General features: G+C 36.2%; 1 protein-coding gene across 12 annotated transcripts in view; it reads right to left on the reverse strand.

The window, feature by feature from the left end:
* Positions 1–26,286, reverse strand: part of LOC135216890 (voltage-dependent calcium channel type A subunit alpha-1-like) — a 638,668-nt gene that overhangs the window by 287,036 nt on the left and 325,346 nt on the right. For all 12 annotated transcript variants that reach the window (XM_064252425.1, XM_064252417.1, XM_064252414.1 and 9 more), the window contains exon 3: positions 16,930–17,035. In XM_064252425.1, coding sequence (XP_064108495.1) covers positions 16,930–17,035 — 106 coding nt within the window. The remainder of the gene's footprint in view (positions 1–16,929; positions 17,036–26,286) is intronic.

The raw sequence follows: 26,286 nt of genomic DNA on the forward strand, positions 1-26,286 counted from the left end.
GTACAGATCAAATTCCCGGGCCCAGGTTTATGAAGGTTTTTTTTTTTTACTAATGTCTCCAAAGACACCTAAGATTTTAGGTTGTTTGCAAAACTATAGGATTTTCCATATATCTGTTACAGATACGGATGAATCAAAGTTTGAGTCTGACTGACTAAGGACCTACCCTCGCAAAACTTTCAGACCCCAATGTTAGATGCTTCGGTGTCTTCCTGCAGAGGCTGCACTTGTTTTTGATTTACGAGGACACTGTCATTACGTTATTGAGGACCTCATTTTTCCCCCACTTGCTCACTTACTTTATGAACACCATCTAGCCATCCAGTCAACAAACTCTATTAATTCAAATGACCCTGTATTTGTAGGTTATTTACAAACATCCGAACATTGAAACTATTTTATCTTAATGCTGCTTCATTCACAGAGTCCTTACAATTTTTTATATTTCTCAAACATTTAACAAGTGAGCGACATAAATAGTGGTTCTTCTCATAAAAGAGTTCACAAAGACCTCCATAAATCTATAATTTAATCAAAGCCGTTCTTTATCCATACAGGCTACACTACAAATTTGTATTTCAAAAGACCTGACAACTTAACTGAATATTTTCAGCAGCAACCCCGAGTTCACGTCACAAAGAACTCTACCTTCAGCCTCTTTTCTACCAAGAATACTTTTAATTGGATTCTTCAATTACTTAACTTTTACATAGACACTTAGTTTTTATTCACTTTAGAATATTTCACACATTACCCGCAGTTTGAGTCTCATCAGCTGTTGTTCTACTAAACTTTTACTTTAAATTTGACCTCTCCCATACCTTATGATTAAAGTACTTCACATTGCATAGGCCTAGTATCCGTGTTGTATTCTATAACGAATCTACCTTTATATATTGTCCACCCATAATTTATAATGAAATTTATATATGTCCTACCACCGACTATCTTTTAATAAAAAGTTCCAATAACGATTTATTTTTTGGTTTTCTGTAAGTTTTCCTTAAACTACTTAGCCATTTGCAAACAGTTTACAGAGCCTGAATCATTTACAGATATTGTTTACATATCTTCTGACTACCAGACTGAATTACAATAACCGAACAGATAAACTGAACAGAAATGAGAGACCGCTAGACTAACTACAGTAAATTTCTAACTTAAGGAGTATACTATAGGAATACATTAACAACTATGAAGTTACTGTTTAATCAAACAAACCAGTTTTACTCTCCATATCACCACCCATCTCTCTCTCTCTCTCTCTCTCTCTCTCTCTCTCTCTCTCTCTCTGAGTTCAATAGCTTTCATATGAGCATATTCAGACACATACAAACGGCAAGTTAGCCCCAAAAAGTCCATAACACTAAGCAGATTTACAACTTCAACTTGTCTTCCTCGCAATGTTTACTGAAATTAGAAGAGTGTTTAGCGCAAATGCAGTTACGACGCACGGCAGTCATCCTGTGAGATAACAAGAGTTATGCAAATATAGTGGAGGGAGAGTGAAGTTTCCCAGGGAGGGGACGACTAGCCTCATTTAGAGTCGTTTTCATCTCATTATGACTCTACTCACGCGAAGACGAAGACGAAGAAGAAGAAGAAGAAGAAGAGGACACTTCTCAACTAAAGTCCATTCCATACATCTTCGACGCAGGAGGCTGTTTTGCAAACTTTTGTTTAGCCCTAATCGTAGTTATATATTATTATTATAATTACTGCAACCAACTCAGAATTGTTGAGTTTCCTAAAGTCGCACGATTCCTATTACGTGCGTAGAGTCATTCACGCCAGGAGGTAAAGGATCCTCGACTAATCTTTACCACAGTAGATTTTACGAGCTTCGAGGTGAACAATGAAGTCGTTTTCCTATATAAGCAGAAAGGATGATATTGCAAGCAAGAGAAGATAGGAAAATCGGAGAGAGAGAGAGAGAGAGAGAGAGAGAGAGAGAGAGAGAGAGAGAGAGAGAGAGAGGGTAAAATATTCAAAGTAGAGAGAATATATATATATTATATATATATATATATATATATATATATATATATATATATATATAGAGAGAGAGAGAGAGAGAGAGAGAGAGAGAGAGAGAGAGATAGGTAAAATATTCAAAGTAGAGATACTCTAGAGAGAGAGAGAGAGAGAGAGAGAGAGAGGTTCAAATATTCAAAGTAGAGATACTCTAGAGAGAGAGAGAGGGAGAGAGAGAGAGAGAGGAGAGGTCAAATATTCAAAGTAGAGATGCTTTAGAGAGAGAGAGAGAGAGAGAGAGAGAGAGAGAGAGAGAGAGGTCAAATATTCAAAGTAGAGAGAGAGAGAGAGAGAGAGAGAGAGGTCAAATATTCAAAGTAGAGAGAGAGAGAGAGAGAGAGAGAGAGAGAGGTAAAATATTCAAAGAGTAGGAGAGAGAGAGAGAGAGAGAGAGAGAGAGAGAGAGAGATGATGAGAGAGAGAGAGAGAGAGAGAGGTAAAATATTCAAAGTAGTAGAGAGAGAGAGAGAGAGAGAGAGAGAGAGAGGTAAAAATATTCAAAGTAGAGATGCTCTATAGAGAGAGAGAGAGAGAGAGAGAGAGAGAGATAGAGAGAGAGAGAGAGAGAGAGAGGTAAAATGTTCAAAGTAGAGAGCTCTACAGAGAGAGAGAGAGAGAGGGAGGAGAGAGAGAGGAGAGAGGAGAGAGAGTAAAATATTCAAAGTAGAGATGCTCTAGAGAGAGAGAGAGAGAGAGAGAGAGAGAGAGAGAGAGAGAGAGAGAGAGAGGTAAATGTTCAAAGAAGAGATGCTCTACAGAGAGAGAGAGAGAGAGAGAGAGAGAGAGAGAGAGAGAGGTAAAATATTCAAAGTAGAGATGCTCTATAGAGAGAGAGAGAGAGAGAGAGAGAGAGAGAGAGAGAGAGAGAGAGAGAGAGAGAGAGAGAGGTAAAATGTTCAAAGTAGAGATGCTCTACAGAGAGAGAGAGAGAGAGAGAGAGAGAGAGAGAGAGAGGTAAAATGTTCAAAGTAGAGATGCCTCTACAGAGAGAGAGAGAGAGACGAGAGAGAGAGAGAGAGAGAGAGAGAGAGAGAGGGAGAGAGGTAAAATGTTCAAAGGTAGAGATGCTCTACAGAGAGAGAGAGAGAGAGAGAGAGAGGTAAAATATTCAAAGTAGAGATGCTCTATAGAGAGAGAGAGAGAGAGAGAGAGAGAGAGAGAGAGAGAGAGAGAGAGAGCTCATTCATTACACACGAGCAAAGTATTCTTTGAATCACAATCAAGTCTCTTCCTTTAAAAAATTCGGATCCTGATATTGTGCCATTCATTCTTTCTCAACAGCGCTCACACCAACATTCCAAAGAAAACATTTAAAATTAAACAATAAACTCACAGAGATTATTACATTGTTTCTTATACTGGAGTAAATTGATGACTAGTCACGTCCTAGTATTGAGCAAATGATCTTGATATAAAAATTGTAATCAAGTTATGAATGAAAAACTTCACTAGTATTTGGACATATACAACAGCCGAAAGTAACTTCGGTGTACTTGTTTTGATTTCCAAGATATAAGAAAAAACCACCAAACAGTTAAGCAAGTCAATTTTCAACGTTGATGAAACCTCCTATGAAGGTTGCACTTTCAGTAATTAAAGTAGTGATTTATAAAGCGAGAGTCTAATTCTCGATGAGAGACTGAAACGAAGCGTGGAAACAAACCGCTATAAAATCAGCTCCTGCTAGTTCTTTGAGAGCAGAAATCTAAAAAAAAAAAAAAAAAAAAAAATAAATAAATGAAAAAAATTCTCACAAGAGCCAAAGCACATGCAATAATGCCAGTGAGTTTTTTGCTTTATTGTTAATGCCAAAACAGCTTTACTAATAAAGTGAGTAAAGGAATAAGACGAAAATACATCGATAAAATGCTACAGTCTGCTTCTATTCTATTCAAATTTATTCATTCACTTTTTCATGTCAATGTTGAGCCTGTATTTATTGTACATCTTGTAATATTGTTTAGAGTTTTGTGAAGAAAAGTGCTTCCATGAATTCCAATATATGTTACTTATTTGAACTGTTTCCATGTCTCCTCGGTCTGTTCTGTTTGGAAGGTAAGTCGTTTCGTCCTCCAAGTTTCACCACTTCATCACTATCTACTATGAGATTCAGGGTCTCTGTAACTCGTTTTTTGGACTTTGCTCCCTGTCAAAGCATCGGATGTAGCTGAAAGTTGACATATGTATATTTTACAACCACACAAATTTTGTCAGCATTATCAATGACCTAAACCCGATAGTTTTAATTTTTATAGAGTAAAAATGATTTAGCCGACGCCATGGCCAATGATTACGAGCCAAGAGTCGAAAAACATTCATTACGTAAGCAAGGTAAACAAACACCTTTTGACTAAATGTTGCCCCGCCCATCCACCAGACAGAAATTCCATTGGCTCTGAAACCCAAAGACTTTATGAATGGCGGAACGATACATAGATGTGGGTGGGGGTATCAGTGCTAGCGTAGTAATACTACTGTAGCAGTAGTGCCGCAACAGTATAGCAGTAATATACATGAATTAAACGTTTAGGCCAACTGCTGGGATCCTTGAGGATCATTTAGCACTTCTTACAACTACTCGAGAAATTAGTTTTTATAGCCAGAAGTTAAATATTCTAATCCAACAATGCCCATGGTAGCCTTCAGTGTTATCCTGAATTATAACGAGGCGAAAGTGGGTGGAGCCTCATGAAGTCACCATTCTGACGATAATTATTGGTGAAGGTTTAAAGCCAATATACGGTACCGGCTATTTTTTTTTTTCAGTAAATAGGTAGATAGCCAATAAATAAAAATTGCTTGACATTGGGTATAGCAGTTATCAAATCAAGCTTGTCTACTATGTTTTTGAAAATTATTAACCATTCCCTACATCTTGTCAATCTGATTGTGACCTATAAGTAGACTGTAATTTCTTAGGAAACTTATTTTGGGAGTTAGACTAATAATCAGTGTTTTTGTATATATTAACATATTTTGTTGGTTTGTTCATTATGACAATTATCAGTGGAGAGGTTTCAGAGTTCATAAAGGTGTACTGTTTTGCTTGTATTAAAATTTTTATGTCACTGTTGCCAGAGGCCTAGCCTTCGTTACGTATAGCCAATCATCCATCGAGAAAGAGGGAAGAAATGCTGTCATAAGTTACGTAACGAGTGCGTTAGAAACCTTTTCTCTGAGTAAGTTGGCTCGTCTTCAAAAAAGGTCACTTTTACATTAAAAGTACCAAATTTATTCAACCTACGTAGTGCAGAATACACTCAAAATTTATGTGTTGATATAATATGTATTCTGAATAAGCGTTATATTTATGAAATGCATAGATAAAAAGTTATTGCGAAAAAACCGTGTTACAGAGGCCCTGAATCTCATAGTAGTTTCCTAATACGTTCCGACCGACAGGTATTTCATCCATTCCTAAAGATATCCCCCTTAAGCGTCTCACCTTCAAGAACGTTATCTGTAAGCCAGCTGGAAATCTAAGGCCTTATTTCAAAGATTTGGATTCCTAAAGTAAAAAATGAGAAACCAAAAATAGAATATATAAATTGTCACTGTCTAGTGGATAGCCTCCGAGCCAGAGGTGACTTTCCACCTCTAGCGATGGTTAATCATATCTATGTTCTCTCTCACATGAGATTTGTGACGACTGACAATGACCCTACAATCGTTTCATGTCTGACAAAGAAACAGCGCAATGTGTCGTCTGCAGGAGGTGTCTTAAGAAGAGGGAAATCACGTCGCTTTCGATAGAAATGAGTCCTTATACTTCACCATTATAATGATCCGTGGGTTTCGAAAGCGCCATCCCAAAGCATTGAAAAGAAAATGACTAAGTCATGAACTCTCAAAAGGTTGTGGAACGTCACCCGAAAATCTATAACGCGGCGTTTGATTATATCTGTAAGGAAGAAGACAAGGCTCTCCACGCATCATGGCATCCGAATTTGCATAAAAAGAAAAAGAATTATATCTAAAATTTAAGGTCAATATTTGTAGGTTCTAGTACTGAACCCTCTTCCCGAGTTCTAAATGGTTGAACTGGTTTACTGAATAGGTCACTTGTTTCTCCCCCAAAATTCCGGTACAGTGATGCCGACGTAAAAATTCAACTCGTTGAGGAAGAACGGAAAAAAAGAAGAAGAAGAAGAAAAAAAGGGCAATTCCTCATCCGCATGTTGAGTTACGGAAAACGGGATGTAGACAAAATGCGACATAGCAAAAAAAAGACAAGAATACTCCGCGTAGTAAAGAGAAGTGTATCTTATTACCGCAACAGTCACCTTTAAGTACGCCATACCTACACCAATCATTTTTCATTTCATTACAGTTGAAACCCACTGACATACGTTTGAACTCATATATTTCATCAAAATCAGCTTTAAGAGAATAAATATACAAGGTTATTTGCCAGCTGGTTACAGCCTTGCACAGCTGTTTGAACGAAAGGGGCCAATGGACACACTAATCCCCGCTTCCCTTCCCCTTTCTTGCCCCGTGACAGTAAGCTTTCTTAACATCTTTACACCTGAGCGAAGGGGAACATAATCTAAGGTATTCCGACGTCCGAATTTCATGCTGGTCTTATTTTACCGCCTAAAGGCTAATCTTTTTCTCGCTCCTCCAATACGCTGGGAGATGAATGTCACACAGCGAGAATCGTACAGCAAAAATATGTTGATGTTCAGCGAAGTTCGATTAGCCATTACCTAACGTAAATTCCCCGTACAAAGCTAAAGAGATATTCAGGTGGGTTAAGAAAATCCACAATTATATGTGCAAATATATTCGCTTACATATTGCAGATTTTCTTCACCAAATCAGAGACCACGAGAGTGTGAGATATTCATTGAATATTCGGATATTACAGTATCAAACGTTATTGGACCTTAAATCATGTATTTTGTGGTCGCTTCATACTATTGTAATCATAGCTATGAGAAATAATATTAGATAGGGTAGCGTAAAAACAGAAAAGAGAATAATCAGAGTATCGTGAAAATAACGAGAAAAAGAAAGAGAGAGAGAGAGAGAGAGAGAGAGAGAGAGAGAGAGAGAGAGAGAGAGAGAGAGAGAGAGAGAGAGAGAGAGAATTGAGCTTTGGTGTGAGTCAAATTTGGTCAACAAACATAGACGTAACAAACCTATTAGTCACAGGACACTGGCGAGACGGGAAAGCGACAACAGTCATAACACTGTCGTGACAGAAATCTTAAGACTGCCATAAAATCTTTGACCTGTGACCTCGCACCTGACTCACTCAGCTTCTATCGATAATGAAACTCCACTTCCGAGAGGAGGTATTAACACGTTAATTTAACAAGCTCCACCTGAAAGAGGCGGAATTAACATGTTAACCCCACCTAAAAGGGGATGGGGTAAGATAAGAGAGAGTCGGCTCCACGAATCAGGAATCCGTTTGGACGGAGACCTAGAATATACACCGCCTTAGGAAGTTGATTCAAATTCTATCCTAGGGTAGCTGATTGCAGAACGACAGAACGAGGAAAAAGAGGACCAGCCGCCGCCGTACAGTAAAGGAGCAAGACTTTGCCAGTGGTCCTAACCAGATTCTTAGTATTCTTAGTCAAGAAAGAAACTCTGCCGTTCGTCTCACTTAAACACTCCTGAGAGACTGATATTATCACTAATCCAGAACTGCCAATCAAGAAGAAAAATAAAGAAAGACTAAACATAGAACCAGATCGCAGAACGAATTATCTGGAAGAAAGGAGCGGGTAAGAGAACATACACACGAATACCCTACAAACACCCAACACTATAAACGAAATCATACAAAGAGTTTCGATTCTAGTTCCAAGGGTTTGAAAATGGCCGTCAATCACCAACTACGGGAAACCATAAAACTATGGGCGTCGCTGTTATGAGTTAAAATATCTTCATATATTAAAAAATTTAGAAAATAAAAAAATGATAAAAGATGACCAAAAATTATATTTAGGTTCGATAGAAACCCTAGAATATACAATATGAGTTAAAAATGCCCGAAATCTTTGTGCTATTCAAATCCATCCTAAATCATTCATCGCAGTTCAGTGCAAACTCGTTCGTTATGTTCTTCATGAAACTGAGTCACTTCCTATAATCAGTAGTTTTTCAAAAGTTCAACTGAGAAATTCGCGCACTGCAAAGTCTGTGTGAATCGCATGACACATCCGAACACTCAGATTCCAAATAAGTTTACAACTTGAAATACAGATTCATGATTCAGATATTTCCATCAGAATCCAGACAGCATTCAAGAGATTACGCCTCTCAACTTTTATGTAACAGCCTTCTAATAAGGCTTCTTATTGATCATACGAACCTCATTCTCACGGTCAGATGCTGTTCGCAAACCCATTCATAGTTACATCTATAGATTCATAGATTTTTAAACGTTAAACTATAACAAATAGAGTCTGAACTAACTTGACCAGTTTTCAGTGATAAAAATTCATATAACAGTAAGGTATTTTCACAAAGTTTGTCACTATTAACTTTTGAGATTTCTGGTCTAAAATCTAAGAATAATTACATCATATTTACCTATTCATTTTTCTCCTAATTCTCTTAAAGGTTACCTTCCCCTAGAAATTGGGAACCTTTCATCTCGACAAAACTATTCTAAGTAGTCACTGAGATTAGAGTAAAATAAAGCCACAGCATGTACAAATTAAAAACATTCTCTGTAGCTTTCTTAGGCCATCTCACTACTAAAGTCTGGCCTCCTGGAGCTCTCAAGTAGCTTTATCATCTGAATGATCGAAACATGACGTTAAGAAAGGAACATCTAATTAGACTCGTGCGCAATACTTCTGTATCAAATATTTGAAGCCAAATTAATAGTTTCGGTTCTTCTCCATAAGCCGGCATGGCAGAAGATTCAAGACCTAAAGAAGGTCAAGCCTAAAACAAAAATGACAAGTTAAAGCGGCGATAACAGCAGAGAGATAACTAAATACAAAAGGTAGAATATGATAGTCAATTGAAAAAAAAAATCAATTTGTACCAGTCAATTGAAGCACTGAATATTCGGGTAATATATGTTGATATATATCTAGCCAATGCCGATTGACTGCCTGGAGTGGGCTATTATCAACTAGAGAGGACAGTGAGCAAAGGAACAGGACGATATGATATATAGCGGTCGCTGTTTACATGAACTGCCTTCAAATTCAGCGTTATCTGGGAATAAAACAAATGGAGGACATCCAAATGTCTTAAACAACAAATGGCCGGGAAGATCTTATACAAGTTTTCCGTTTCTGGGAACAAGTGAAGTCACGGAAACAGAAATGCAGCATTTTCTAGGAAGAGCAAATGGGAAGATCAACAGTTTTAGGCAACATAGACTCTCAAAACAGTGACACAAAAAGATAATAGTGAAATAATCTAGCAATGACACATTAACCTTCATAAGCAGAAAGTGGGTGATGTAAGATATAAGAAGAGAAGGTATAAGATGACCACTGATAAAAAACTCAAGCCTTTAGCAACACCAAATAAGGGGGAACATCGCCACGTGTTCCCGAGGTAACGCATAAAAAGTACATTTATTGGCTAAATAAACGTTATAACTTTATTGCCAATGAAGATTAATATAATATAATGACCACTAACTAGAGGAACATAATGAGCGATTGTCTTTGATATCCTACAGATATCTTGTGCAATAAAAGCACAAATACATAATACTCAATGAGGAGATGCCAATGGTTCATTACCCTGGGAAACAGTCGCCTGCGGACATGACTGCCAATACACTAGCTGAAAATGCTACGAAAAGTTGTCAAGGAAAGCGGCAGTTTAATGCTTAAGATGATTTCAGCATTATAGTCATTAAAACATTAATGCATTGGCCGGCAGTGAAAGAAAGTCAGGTGCACTGTAGGTATTACTTAAGGTTGTTTGCAGCGTGCTTTCAGGGCCTAGCTGCTACCATTTTTGTTCATTTTACTGTTCCTCCTGTCATATTATCTTTCTTCATCTTACTTTCCACCTTCTCCTAACACATGATCCATAATGCAACTGCGAGATTTTCCTCCTGTTACATCTTTCAAACGTTTTACTTTTAATTTTCATGACAGCACTGAATGACCTCATAGGTTCCAGTGCTTAGGCTTCGGCATGAATTCTATATTCAACTCAATAAAAGAAAGTAACGAGACTAGTTCACCGAATTCCTTCATAACGCGCTGCCTTCTTCTTTCTGAGGGTACAGCACCTCAGGAACCCCAATGCAAGCAAGCATTTCTGATTGAAGGCTCAAGGTCACAAAGGGACCAAACTGCAGGTTAAAGGGACAGGAAACCACGATCAACATTTGGCAGAGCAGCAGCAGCAGCTTCCTTCTCAGAAAGAGAACAAGCTGTACATCCTTCACAGAGGCTGGTGGAGATGAACAGCAGCTGCAGAAGTTGAAAAGAACTCTTGTGTTCGAATTCACAAGTGGATGGATTTCTTCTATTTCTGTTTAGTTTGAAACGTCATTATCAGTACTCAAAAATACACACACACACACACACACACACACACATATATATATATAGATTTATATATATATATATATATATATATATATTTATATATATATATATAATATAAAACCAATAAAGAAAGTGGAACACGTGGAGAAGATGCCATGTTTTTACCTTGTCGCTTTATGATCCTCATACATATGGATTAGGGAGTGAATGGCAAAAATATAGACCCCACTTTTCCTATGGTTATTTTTCCTGGCTTTCGCAACATACTACTTTGGAGCATTAGAGACCAGCTTGCGTAACATGCTCGTACATAATCATGAGTATTTATATACATATATACATGAAGGTAAGCTTAACAACAATATGATAAAAAATACTTATGGAATCAAAAACCATGGAGGAATCTTGATCCCATTTACAGGCGGTTCCACTGGCTAGAGCCGGTGCCAGCTTTATCTAAAAAGAACGAACAAATGGATTAACTGGAATTCGGTGGATTCTGTTCCAATTATTCATCTGTCCCAGTATTGAATTATCGACGAAACATAACAGGAAACTATTCCTAGATAGAACTCATTACGCAAATCTAGTTTTATGGCCTTTCAGTAATAACATTCAATTAACATTAGAAAACAACGGTATTTCAATCGATGGGATTACTGTAATATGACGTCACCAGTGAACAAATGGGATCATTGTCAAGTTACTCATATAAAGACACATAATCTTTGGGAACAAGTAAGATACCCCTTTTCAATAAATCATCGAGATAATCCTGAGACCAATAAGAAAGATCAAATTAAATCCACTGACATCAGTGTGAAAAAACTTGTAAGGCATCGATGACGCCACTAGTGAAAATACGGCGGCATTACTATGAGACCAATAATACAGAATGATTGAGATTATTTAAAGGTCACTGTGAGATATTATTATTTTTTTTACAAGCCAATAATAAGACCTCTGTCGAATGAGTTAGAGAAAGTACGGCTTCTCTGACATGAACTGGATAGGCCTGAGCTGTTTCTCTAGGGCACTAATAATGATATCCCATTGGCAGTCTCCTTCGAAAAGACGAATCATTATATTTCTTGCTGCTAGCTTACTTTTACTCTACTTAGAAATTAAAGTAGCACTTCTTGTTACCTTGCATCGTAAACTAGAACTGTATTCTGAAAGATACTATTAGTTCAAGATACTATTATTTCTCTTGTCTCTTTTCAATAATTTCACCTCCCACTTCATTGGATAATGATAAAAGAGGTGAGGTGCTAAGTATGAAAAGAAGTTAGGTGTTAAGTATTAAAACCTAGACACATGTCCTCAGAAATCTGCAATTTATTGTATTGACATTTGTAATGATAACCATTTGAGAAAAAAAGACTATAACTCAAGGATTTCAGCTTTTTGTATGGCTATTCTACAAAAATAAATCCTTCCACTAATATGGATTATGGAGAATAATTCAACCAATAATCAATGCCAAAACATCTGTATTTCAGATTAATTTGCATTTCGGAGGCTATGCAATCCTACAAACGAGGACAAGAACAATAATACACGTGTCAATTGAATGAATTAAATTCAATTCTCCACAAGTTCCCCAATTCTGTTTTGCATTCGTACGAGTCACTTACTTCGTCATGTAAACTTCTGTTTGAGTCCATTAAATCCTCCGAGTATTTCCTAAATAGTGGCCCACCCAGGTTTTCGGGGGTCGTTATCTAGGACTAATATTTCTTAGGGGTTACTTTCTTTACGATATTTACAGTCTTTTGTTTATGGTTTTACGGTCATCCGCAACGGGCTTGTACTAAACACGCCGCAAAGGTGGATACGTATCGAGTTACAACCCGTGGGGGTCTCTCTCAAGGAAAGATCTAACTCTTCAATTTCAAAATAAGCCCCTTTTAATTACTTAATGAGAAATACAATGTTATAAGAAAGGGAATCGATTTTGATCGATTTACCATAAACAAGGTCATTCATCTCATTTCTATTGGTCATATCATTAGTTGCTTGACGCACGAATACAGTTGTTTGAGCGACCAAGGACAGTGATTGGATTGCCTAGATAGATTCGAGACATTTCATTGACCTCCCAAAAACCACAAAACTATTTCTAACTAGTCTGAACTTGACAGGACTAACAAATGTTCCACGTTATGCGCCAAACCTTTTTCTGGTCTATGATTTCATTTCGCGCAATCTATTCTGAAACTATCTCTAGGGCTATGCTTTAGAACCTCCAACCAATCAAATGCGTTGTCTTATTTCCAAGATCTATGATTCTAGTATGCAAATCATAGCCCGCGATTCTTTCTCTTTGAAATATGGTCAGAACTCCTACAAAATATTTATTTTATCTTCAGTTAATTGACCTTGATAGTTCTCAGAATTCCAATCCTATATTCAATTTATTGTATTACTCTTCTCCAGCCCACTTCCTTTTTATCTTTTAAAACAATAAAAAACTCGCAAATCCAAATTCCATGTTCAATATCCTTTTTCTAGCCTGATATCTAACCTAATCTCAAAATCCCCACTACCAATCAAAAGGTAAAATTCTGCACAAAACAAATGCAGTCAAAGATACTTAGTTGCCAAAGGTCACAGCGGTCTTAGGAATAATACCTTTCCACTAATCAATAACTGAATAAAGTAAATAATAGACTGAACTCGATACTTCAAAACATATTTTCGGTTAGACAAAACCACAGTAACAGCCTTCAACTTTAATTTGAATTTTATCACTAAATTTCGAGCTTCACAAAATTGACTGTGAAATCCAAGCTTCACAGAAGAATTGTTTGTATTACGAAAGGGCAAATATCTCTGTGAATTCCTGTCCTGAAAAATGGATTTGGTCTTTTGTCATTGAGTTTCTAATAACTACGCAACACCGTAAAAGAATTCCTTTTAAGTTTCCTACAAGTTCACTGTCAACAATTCTCTCAAAGGTATTTCATATTTCTAATTTTTTTTACTAACAATCATAATAATAAAAAGTCGCCACAACAAAAAGTCTTTTAATATTGCATTCGCCTTACTAATAATCATAACGCAGAATTCAAACCGAAGCTGTATGAAAGCCAAATGCAATCCTTCATGATCTATCTGCAATCCTTTGTACGTTCATTGTTCCAAATCGACCCTTCAACAAATGGCTCATTTCTTTTCCATCTCACTCAAGGAACGAGGAATTCTTCCAAATCTAACACTACATTTGAATCTTCTGCATGAGAAGGACCTATTCTGTCAAACCATATTTCTCACGTACTACCCAACAAAAAAGAATAACATCAATATGTCTCCAGCAATGCTTCCTTGCATGACGATTACTTGGATCTTATTTTTCTGACTGAATTTCAGACTAAATACAGTGAATTCCAAATTATTTTATCCCAAAGAAAGCAAATTCCAAATTATATCATTTTCTAACGTTTACTTCAGGTTTGTTTCATCTTTTATTTAAGGCTTAAATCCAGTAGATTTAATTTTATTTAGTGCGTTTGTTTTCCAAACCAAATTTTAAAAAATCTTTTATATCATACTTTCTCTTGTCATTCAAAAGATGCATCTTAAAAAATATACGATTGACTGAAAAAAAGGATCTCGGTAATGTTTCAGCGTTTCGAAATTGTTTGGTGTAATTTTTCTGAAACAGAAAAAAATCATTTTATAAGATTTTCAAGAATAAAATTCGCTCCAGGTCGTTTCTGTCGTCTGATACACCAATGGGCAATCCTAAACCAGATTTCGTTCCTTCTGGGTCTTCGTACAAATCTCACAGAATATCCTCCTCCTCCCGTCAAAAATCCTTCTCTTAAACTCCTTTTCCGATCAGACCCATTTCTTAACTGAACATTTAATTAAATACGAAAATTCTTGGCAATTCGATGTGATTCTGGCGTTAATTAAACACTTTCTAAAGCATACCACTACATTTTTCTATATGTTAATATTACTCTAATCCCTCCACGACTATGAAATGAAAGGCTTCCTCTCAAGGCGCACTCTATTTTTCGGTTTTCGTACCGTTTTCATATATAGGCGACTTTTCTCTCCAGCTGTTGTTAAGCGCACTCAGTGCAAGGCGATAGCTTATTTCAAAACCTCTTTTTTGGGAAAGCTGGACAATATGACATTTGCTGAACCCACAACAAAGTTGTCACAATACAATGTTCTTTTTTAAAAGAATTCTGTATGACAATTTCATTACATTACGGTGCAGATCCTTATGAAATGACGGAATATAAGTGACTAAACTTAAATAGAAAATGTGAATGAAGCCTGAATCTTGACACGGCAGATTCAGACAAGAAGAACTAAGGGATAAGAATTCTTTCAAAATATTAGTCATTCCTTTAGGAAAAGAATCTTTAAAACTAGAATATGAAAGTTGTAATTTCTATAAGAGGTTTTTGGGGCTTTTATATTTGAGAAATAGAGCACCATAACATATCAAATATTTCCAAAAAAGCAGAGTTTAATAATTTACAAAGTAAAGACATTTACACCGCAAACTTGTCAACAAAATACCCGAGATATTGCTCACTACAGCGCCAATCACAAAGAAGAATGACTGGAAAAGACAAGGGTACAGATGCCTAGACTAAACAAGAACAGGTGATTTATTTAAAGACTTATATACCTCTTTCATAAATTAAAGAGTTGATCAGTCAGCTTTAGCAAGACATTCTTGCATTTGGTACACCTCTTATAATATGCATTCTCAGATTCTCGGCAAACTTTAAATAACTTATTACCAATACAATATTTTACTGGTAAAATTAAACATTGTCTTAAATGTCCAGCGTGACGGAAGCGTCCAAAAATTGTTGAAATAATCCGCTCAATGTATTGCTTTTCACACCCAAAATTTCACTAAACCTAAAAAAGCTTTATAATGATGTAAACTCTTTCAGGAATCGATTACCCTTACAGAACTGAAAATAGGCTTATCCACGCTTAGACGACAATCTCTATTTTCTGTAGATTATATCCAACGAAAAGAGGTATGGCGTTATTCACGTCATGAGAGAGAGAGAGAGAGAGAGAGAGAGAGAGAGAGAGAGAGAGAGAGAGCAGAAAATGTGAACGTGAATCTCAAATCAAAGGATTCCCTTTCATATTAATAGACCTTCATAAAAAAACGCACGGTAACAAGAACGGCACCGCGAAGAAAAAAAAAAAAAAAAAAAAAAAACCGAACGTAGGTTTGAGTGTTATTTTCGTCTCATAAGAAAGAATCTAACTTACAGTGGCTGTGATGAGTCTCAGTGTCTTCGTAAGGGTAAAAAGTGATAAAAAAAGAAGTGCTACTGGGGTTGACAATTCTTCTATAAATTATTATTCTATGTTGCTTTGCTTTCAATCTGTACGAGTGAGTTGTGCATTTCTATTATAAATATATACACGTATGTATGCAACTAAATGTGTATGTATATGTGTACATATAAATATATATACATTCATATACATATGTACATACAAGACAATTTTAGTAGCTTCCATGCAATGCTAACCATATTCCAAACCAAACTTGTATCTACAGCGTCTAAAAAATGTCATTTGACTAATATCAAAATGCTCTATGTGGCTGAATTTGAAACTAGTGTAAATGAAGATAGAAAACGATAACAATAGTAACAATCATATATAATAATAAAAATAAGCTATCTCATATCTATATACAACCAATGGCATCCAGTAAAGCCCTGTTCATTATCATATCTGAACAATGAGCTTTAATGAAACCATTTGCTATGTATATACATATACGTATGTGTGTGTGTACAAATTGTGAATATGCATGTTGATACTGTATACTTAAAAACATCAAGTATATTTACACACACACACACACACACGCACACACATATATACAGATAAATATATTCATCCTGAAAAGTCAGTCAAAGAGGCTGCAGCGATTCTCTCTTTTTTGAAAAGGATTTGGATTTGATTCTATTAACACATACGACTAGTATAAGATAACATTTATTTTTAATGAAACAGAATGACTTTCCTTTCATAATCATTTCATTGTCAATGTTAATGAAGACCTCGCCCAGACAAAACGGTCATTTAATAACAGCTCAAAACCGCAGCAAAACAGCATAAAAGGAAGACAGCTTAGCAAGACAAAATTCTTAAACAGCCGTTTTTCATGGGTTTTTGAAAGCCAGGTCTGATTTGGGGCGGTCGGTCCGGAAGAGAGAAACGCTGCCGGGATCATCCAAAGAGTTTAGTGGATCATGACACAAACGTTAGACTTACGTTCTGCAAAAACGCTTCCTGTCTAGAATAGAAGAACGAGTGAATGAGAGTGAAAAGAGTCATAGCAACACAAGGCAAATGTGACGAGTGAAACGGTAAGTGAACAGTCCAGGAATATGCCTACCAGGTCGGTGGCCAGGGGCGTCTTGTCGCCCTCCGGGAGATGGACCTCCATGGCCAAGACGATGCAGTTGGCGATGATGGTCAACAGAACCGCGTACTCGAACGGAGTGGAGATCGCAGTTAAGGAAAACAGTTCTCACCCAGGTTGATTCAGAGGATTAAAAGCTGTTAGTAGTACAAACAATATCGTTATAGGAAATCACCCAGATGGGTATTCTTCCTATTCAGTTTACAATAATACATTTAGAAGAAACGTGTATAATTGCTTGAAAGTACACATGAGTATTGCAAAAACCGCAAAGTGTAGAAAATATCTGAAACAAAAATTGCATTTTTGACACCTTATGTTAAGTGGTTAAGTGGATAAATAGATTGGCACACGTGGACTATAAAAAAGAAAAAAAAAGAAAACAAAACAGGTTCAAATCCAATGGGTGACATTTATTAGCAAAGTAGCTACAATGAATTCAAAATTAATGCGTATTTTGCCGCAGACAATTCGAAAATCTGAAAATGACGAAAGTACACTTACCTCGCCGATATAATATACATACATACATACATACATACATACTACATACACACACACACACACACACACACTATATAATATATATATATATATATATTATATATATATATATATATATATATAATTAAACTATAAATGTCCTTTAATATCTAATTCCTCTACCTCGAAACTAATATATTTCTATATGTTAACAGCAGGGGAATTGTCTGGTTGATAATAATTATCATCAACTAAAAAAATTCCTCTTCGGTTAAAATATATGAAAATATTATTAATTCCGAGGTAGAGCAAATTGGATATTAAAGGACAATTATAGTTAATGCATGTATATAAATCACGGTGATGTGATAAAAATGTGCATGTATATATATATATTTATCTCTCACTCTTTATATTTCACTTTCACCTTGGCAGGCGATAATCTTGATTACAAATATATATATATAATATATATATATATATATATATATATATATATATATATATATATATATATATATATATATATATATTATATATATATAAATATATATATATATATATATATATCATATAAACCACAATTACTATTGCACCCATACTGTGGTTGTCGAACCGTCAGAGAACACCCTGCTCCGAAAACGTCAAAAGACGATGCTTCATACACCTATACATAAAGATTCATGAACAGCACATATAATGCGTCACTCAATCTGGCATGCACTCTCGCTTCCCGAATGTTAGGGCCCCTCCTCTCCATCACCTCTTTCTCACTTGATCCATCTAGCTCTTTCTATGTCCTCCTCTCTTTTTTTTTCCTCTAAACACTTTCGAATTCTGTTCTGTCCACATAACACAGCCACCTCAAATCCCTTTCGCCTATGCAATTCTACGTCACTTCTGCGGATTTCCACATTTCTCTCACACCCGTTCTTCACGAGCCAGGTTTACAGAGAAAACAATTAACCGTTACATCTTCCACCTTCTTCATTCTTTCATATGCGACTCACATTCATAATTCTCTTCCGTAATGGAAAGTTGACATAAAAGTCCATTCGTGATCTCTCTCCCTCTGTGTATACATATATATATATATATATATATATATATATATATATATATATATATATATATATATACTTAAAAAATCACATTAGATGCACGTGACTTCATTAAATAAGCGAACACCACAGGAAAATGATAGGCAGAAATCCAAGCGCTTTCGTCTCTGGCTGAGACATCGTCAAGGAACGAAAGAGCTTGGATTTCTGCCTATCATTTTCCATTTTCCTGTGGTATTCGTATATATATTTCCAATATTATATATATATATATATATATTATATATATATATATATATATATATACATGTATATACTCATATATTGACAAAATGTGTCCAGAGAACACTAAGAAGGTGTTCACAACCACAAATAGGAACTGATGAATCCTGAACATGCTCTTTCCTTTAAAGTACGCCTCCTAAACCATCTCTCAAGAATTTTCTAAGCCTTTCTCTCCCCACCAATATCAACTCCGGAATAATGCTTCATTTCACGAACCAACAACCTTCCGTTCCTTTCCCAAGAATGAACCATTACTCAACACTCTAAAACCCGATCCCTGCACCTACACTAACCTGTTTACCACTTCTTCTACGCCACATTATCTCCATTTACTCTCACTTCTACGTAAACGAATCTTCTCAACAGTCTCTCTCTTCCATTCGAGTTGTCCCTCAAAAGTTCACTTCCTAAATAGCAGATGTCTTGACAACAACCTCATGTAGTCTGAGCTTGGTATCCTTGTAAATTCCAATATTTATGTAAACTTTTTTCACATCCTTCACATACTCTGTGACTTACCTCATTTTTCACACACCCCCACCCCCAAAAGAGTACAAATAAAACGTTACCATTCTTCCATCACAGTGTCGACACTCATTGCTGCGTCTTGACAGTTTCCATTCCTATGATTTCGCTAATGATTTTATGTACTTTTAACTCCTTCCCCGTACAAAACCTTTCACTAGTTTCAACGGCTTCCCTAACATACATTCCACATTCCACTCGTGACCCTTGTTATCATGTACCTATGCATCTTCAACTATAGCGGTTTTTTCTGATTCTCAGAATAGATAAACAACCACGAAAATAACAAATCTTTCACTCACGACACCAAACAAGTCACAAACAGAACAATTTCTGTATCAGTTACCAAAGATGGGAATATGCACACTGCTAACAGAGGAAAGCAGCCAAATAGAAAAGGACATAAAAGAGAGAGAGAGAGAGAGAGAGAGAGAGAGAGAGAGAGAGAGAGAGAGAGAGAGAGAGAGAGAGAGAGAGAGAGCACTCTGCAGTAGTATATAAGTTTAAAGAAATCTCTAGTGGAAATATTAAAAAGAAAAGAGAAAGAAGATATAAACACAAAACGAAAAGAGGTATGGGGGGAATGTCGCATGAAAGACAGGATTCGTCCTAAAATTGAAGAGGGGGATATAGGAGGTCACAACTAAAATAAGATTTTTAGCCTAACAAACTCCGGTGTATTTCAGGGAATACCGAGAATCCCGATGACGTCCAACAGCATTTCGTAAAGTCATCCGACTCGTAAGAGAGCGAGAGACAGAAAAAAAAAATGACCCATGGCTGAATCAGTCTCGAAAAGATAAACAAGCGTGGGCGGAAACTTTTGGGCGGGAACTTGGAGTATTTGGCGCCACCATGACCCAACGCCAGACCGCAGTGCAGCAAACATACAAACACACGTACATATATATACTCACACAGGCTCACAGAACGACCCGCGCACACACATACATGCTGATATAATGTCCATACTTCCATGCTCTCCGCAGTCCGATATCTTGCCTTTCAACACTTCAACCTCTCTCTCTCTCTCTCTCTCTCTCTCTCACCATACACACACAAATTTATATATATATATATATATATATATATATATATATATATATATACGCTATATCTATATATATATTTTATATATATATATACCTATATGATATATGATATATATATATATATATATATATTATATATATCTATATATATATTTAGATATATATATACCTATATATATATATATATATATATATATATATATATATATATATATATATATATATATATATATATATACACAATGTGAGCAATAATCAATTTCCTGGCACTGAATTATAACAGATGGCATAATGAGTTTCTAAAGTTAGACGAATGATTAGCTCTCACGTAATCAATAGCCACGCGTGTTAATACATTACAAGTTCACTTCAGCGAGCATATGCACGCAAGAAATGCAATTAGTTGTAGGCGTGCACATAGTAATGAAAATATACCTTTGAAAGTTGGCATTTAGGTGGGGAAGAACTCAAAAATAATCTTTAACTTATATGTTTACAAACATACTATTTGAACAGGAGACGTTTCTGTCGCTAGTGAATGAAAATATGAATAACTGAAATGGGATTCTTCGAGAGAGAATATAATCGTTGTCTGGACAGGAATCAATAAATGGAGCGAGAGGGAATCCTTGGAATTATTGCACTTACTGATATTAAATGTTTTTTCTCAGGTCTCGATATAATATATATTATATATATATATATATATATATATATATATATATATATATATATATTTTATATATTATATCGAGACCTGAGAAAAAACATTTAATATCAGTAAGTGCAATGTGTGTGTGTGTGTGTGTGTGTGTGTGTGTGTGTGTGTGCGCGCGTGTGTATATGTATATATGTATATATATATATATTTATTACATTTATGTGTGTTTATACATACACACACACACATACACGCATATATATATAAATATATATATATATATATATATATATACACACACAGTAAACCCCCACAAATATAAGGTGGCCACTTTGTATAATGCTGACTTTGTTACAATAAATAAAAAACATATATCCGTTATCTAAGATCTCAATGAGCTCACATAATTCATATAAAAATGTATCTATTCGTTTCTTTTCAAGGAAGCTGAAACAGGTAATAGAATCCGGCCAAGTCTGTTTAAAAAAAGATTTTTTCTCTGAACGGATACAGTAACCAGTAAAAATAGATACAGAGGACAGGAAGTTGCTGTCAGTAGCTGACATTTTAAGCGTATTGTAGAAGACACATTTGTTTTGGTCACATGTTCATTTTAGGCTCTCGTAGTGCCCTGGAATTCTTTTTTTTGTGATAATTACCCCCAGAGATCAAGATGCGCCCAAACGAGTGAAAAGAGCGGCTGCCTCTGTTGTGAAAAGAGAAGAAGAATATATAAGAACGATAGAAGAGAAATACACGAGGCATAACCGACTCTTGCATGCAAAGCCTAGCACAATCTACCCAGTGAAAGGAGCTGCCATAGTACAGCGTCCAAAGCAACATACCAACACTTTGAACCAGGTACTGTACGGGTCGATGGCTTTTGATTGAGCTGTCATGGAGGCTCCACTGAACGGATGGGCTATGGACACACGAGAAGAATCTTCTACGTAGGGCCTGATGCATTCAACAGAGACAGAAGTTGATAATCGCGAAGGGATTTTGAGCAGAATCCCAAGATTCACAGGACAATTGCAAGAAAACACCACAAACAGCGCCTTTGAAAGTGACACATCAACCTATCACAAACTTGTCATTTCTATATTTTAAACCGACAAAGTTATCGATGAACATTGCAGGATAATAGATAAAGTTTGGTCTTTTGAAGCCATACAAACAGTTAAGACAAGCAATTAAGAGCTTGAAGAAAGATTGCAATAGGGTTAGAGCCGTTTTCAGAGGAGAACTGAAAACGAGGAACACTCCTGGAGAGCAGAGTCAACAGCGCAGGAGAGGGCGTGAGCTGGATGGGCCCCATACACGGTCAGTGACGAGAAAAAGGAGCGTAACAGAGAGGAGGAAAACTCTTGGGACTCCAACACAAATAGGCTAACGGGTCAAGGGTAGCTTCCGCTTCGCCCTTCTTCTTCGTCTCTCGAACCTTCGTCATTTCCCTTCTTCAAGAGTCAGGCCTGCCTCTTCCCCTCGAGGTGTGACTCGAGTCGAGGGTATCACGAGAAACTAAAGAGGGTATCACGAGAAACTGAACTAAGCAATCGTAACAGAAAAGAAAACTGGCTCACATGAATAAAAGGTGATTATGTATTTAGTTAGAAACTTCGGTACCCGAACGTCTGTCACAAGCTTCATAGTTATTAGGACTCATCATCATTATTGTCACTGCTCTAGTGGCGCTCTGTGTTTTCTTCGTACTGTGCCTGAATTCATATAGGACTTACCAGAAAAGTCTAAATTTCCTCAGAGAAATTATAGAGAACTAAAACCCAGGAACAGATCCTGGTAAACACAGATTGATGCTTCAAGGAGCTGTTCGACCTCCCTTTCATTCACAAGAATCGGCGTCCACATCAATTTCATACTGACCATTTACGACATTGCAAGATGCAAAAAGGACAATGAAAGTTAGCCTTGAATAAACAGAAGTGGAATCAGTCTCCCAAAAGGAAAGGGCCAACCACTGCAAAGAATTAAGATGCATGGTATGTTCTCATAGCCGTGTATACATACATACATACATACATACGTATATCTACCAAAGCACAACCACACACATACATATATATCATATATAATATATATATATATATATATATATATATATATATGATATATATTATATATGGGGATACAATCCACAATGAAGTAAATTCCTCTTGTAGTTTAAAATATATATTTACTTGTATAGGGATTAAAGCTTTCGAACCATCAACTGTGGTCTTGTTCACTAAAGTGTGATATGTCACTCAAGGAACTGACAAGAAAGAGCACAAGCATTTGAAAAACAACGGTTAGGAAACAAGCTAGTTCAAATAATGAATGATCAGGCGGTTGAGCCCTCGTTCTTTCCAGAATTCGTCTTGATCTTCGTGGGGGAATGTTTCTATTGTCAACTGCTTGTTCAATGGTGTTGGGTGGTTAGTTGGAGAAATGACTGAGTGGAGTAAACAGGAGAGGAAGCAGCATCGTTATTGGCACATATATTTCTAAAGTTTGAAATTTTCCCTTTCCTACATATCTCCTCACAAATAGCTGTATTTTCTGTAATGCCAGTATTTCCTGCAAAGGTCTCGTTTAATGAAATTACGCCCCTTCTACTACTCGTCTCAAAGTCCGGTCGTTACATGCAAAAAACAACCTTTGTACCTTTAAAATTTATAGCGTGGTTTTTCTCCCATGTATGTTGCGCAATTGCACTGTATGAACTTCCCCTTCTGCAAGCAGCAACGTGTTTCTTCCCTTCTCTTATCAATGGAACGTCCGCTTTCTCCCCACGTAACATTCATTGCAATCACTACAAGGATTACATATACTCCTACATTCTCTCTATTACCCGGGTTATTTTTAATGAGTTTCTTCTTGATTGTACTATTGTACTGAAAAAACTACGTTGAAGCCGTTCTTTTTTCCTTTAAGCTGCCTAGAAAATTTATTAAGTTCTCTATTATAAGGAAGAGCAAGAGATGCCTTAAAATCTGCCTTTTCAGTTATATCATGAGGGGCGTAAAACATCGATCTAGCTTTAGATAGAGACTGTAGTATGAAAAACTTTGGGTAACACAGTTTAGTAAAACTATCTACCAAGAAATTTATTTCGGCGTCAATGAACTGGGGATCACATATTCGGTATGCTCGAAAAAACAAATTGGTTAAAACGTTGTGCTTTACTTTCGGTTCATGATATGAAAAGTTATGGATATAGGTGTTTGTGTGGGTGTTCCTCCTAATACGCTGAATTTAAAGTCACTACTCACTGTGTCTCTATGAACTACCATATCTAGAAAGGGAAGCCTATTTTCCATTTCCTTTTCCACTGTAAATTTAATAGAGGGCAAAAACCATTAAGCAACTCTAAAAACCTATGAAAGGCTTCCTCGCCGTGTCTATAAACAATAAAAAAACATCATCTACATACCTAACCCAAATTTCAGGCTTGATGTCTTCTGGTAGTGTGTCAACGTAAACCTTTTCGAAAAATTCCATACATAAGTTAGCCAATATAGGGGAGAGAGGTGAGCCCATCGAGACCCCGGATTTTTGTTGATAGAACGAACCATTAAACTCAAAAATTGTAGATTCAACGCAAATGTTAATCAAATGACTAGCTTGTTTCCTAACCGTTGTTTTTTCAAATGCTTGTGCTCTTTCTTGTCAGTTCCTTGAGGTGACATATCACACTTTAGTGAACAAGACCACAGTTGATGGTCGAAAGCTTTAATCCTATACAAGTAATATATATTTTAAACTACAAGAGGAATTTACTTCATTGTGGATTGTATCCCCATTTACTTAGAGGTACGACATAGTACCTGGCTTCTGCATATATATATATACTATTACCAAAAATAGTGTATGTCCATTTATCCTAATATCAACTGGGAATATAATCAAATTCATGGGAACCACACAGTGCTTCATCATAATCTGCACTCTGGAAGGAGGTTTGCAGCAAAGGATGCCAGGCAGAAGTGGAGGATGAATCCTAAACACCAGCTAATCCTGGAAATAGCAAAGCAGTAAACAGATATGGTGATATTTTTCCATTCTTCCCTGATTTCATGACATATTTTAGGGCAACATTTCTTTCTAATAAGACAATGCTCGCCAGATAGACTACTTTCAGAAAAAAATATCTCAATCAACAAAACCAGAAACTAAACCGAGAAGGCTTCAGGTAGTTAAGTTCTTCAGAACAGACAATAATGGAAGTGAGGGCGGGTTCGACTATCAAGATGGCGTTCTTGAAATTTTTCATAAGACGGGGGGCTGGGGGGGGGGGGTGGTTACCTTCCGCTGTTATTCAATAAATATATTACTGTTATGGTGCAACGATCCCGTTGTCTTAACGACCGAGCATTGTATCTCATCACTGAATAAGAATACTCTATGACGTTGAAATGAATGATAAGTGGAAAAATACCTGTGACTACGAAACATAACAACTGATAACTACAAATATTCAAAATAGTCTTATATGAATACGAACACAGTTGAAAAAGCAGATAACCAGATGATGGAATCCCCATCTATTAAAGTGGAACTGCCCTTTCACCCCCATCATTAGAAGAAAAGTCAACACTGGCGTCTTGCTGCAGTGAAACAGGAATAAAGGCTACAATGAAGCCCACACAATGACTGCTAATATTTACTGTAATACATAACTCTCATGAATAAAAGAAAACACGTTTGAAAAAGTTCATACACGATTTCATGAACATTGCAACTCCCAGTGAACATACTGCATGATTACGAATGGATCCTTTGGCGAATTTTGTTATCAGTACTCAAAATAATCATTAGAGACTGACGATGCTTGTGACATGTGCCAAGGTTAAAACTTGATTGCGACCTGTCAGTTGTTATTAGCACTGCTCAAAACGGGACTCCAATCCTACGTAGACGCTACAAAAGAAGTTTTCTTAGCTAGTGCCCAGATACGAAAACGAACCAGATCCAAAAATCTTTAGTTTATGAAATAAATTACACATAAATATCAAATGTGAAAGTCAAGAGAGAGTAAGTAGAATCTAATTACATGAACTAGTGTTTGCATAGATATATATATATATATATATATATATATATATATATATCTCATATATATATATATATAGAGCAAAAAAAGGTGGAAAATGGCGTAAATAAGCAGATTAGAGGAAGTAAGAAAATATAAACAGGGTTACTAAACAAACTAACCGGCGATTTAAGACACTGATTTCACAGAGAAAAAATAGTTACATTGCAA

This window comes from Macrobrachium nipponense, chromosome 6 (genome assembly GCF_015104395.2).
Source record: "Macrobrachium nipponense isolate FS-2020 chromosome 6, ASM1510439v2, whole genome shotgun sequence".
In the NCBI taxonomy this organism is placed as follows: Eukaryota; Metazoa; Arthropoda; class Malacostraca; order Decapoda; family Palaemonidae; genus Macrobrachium; species Macrobrachium nipponense.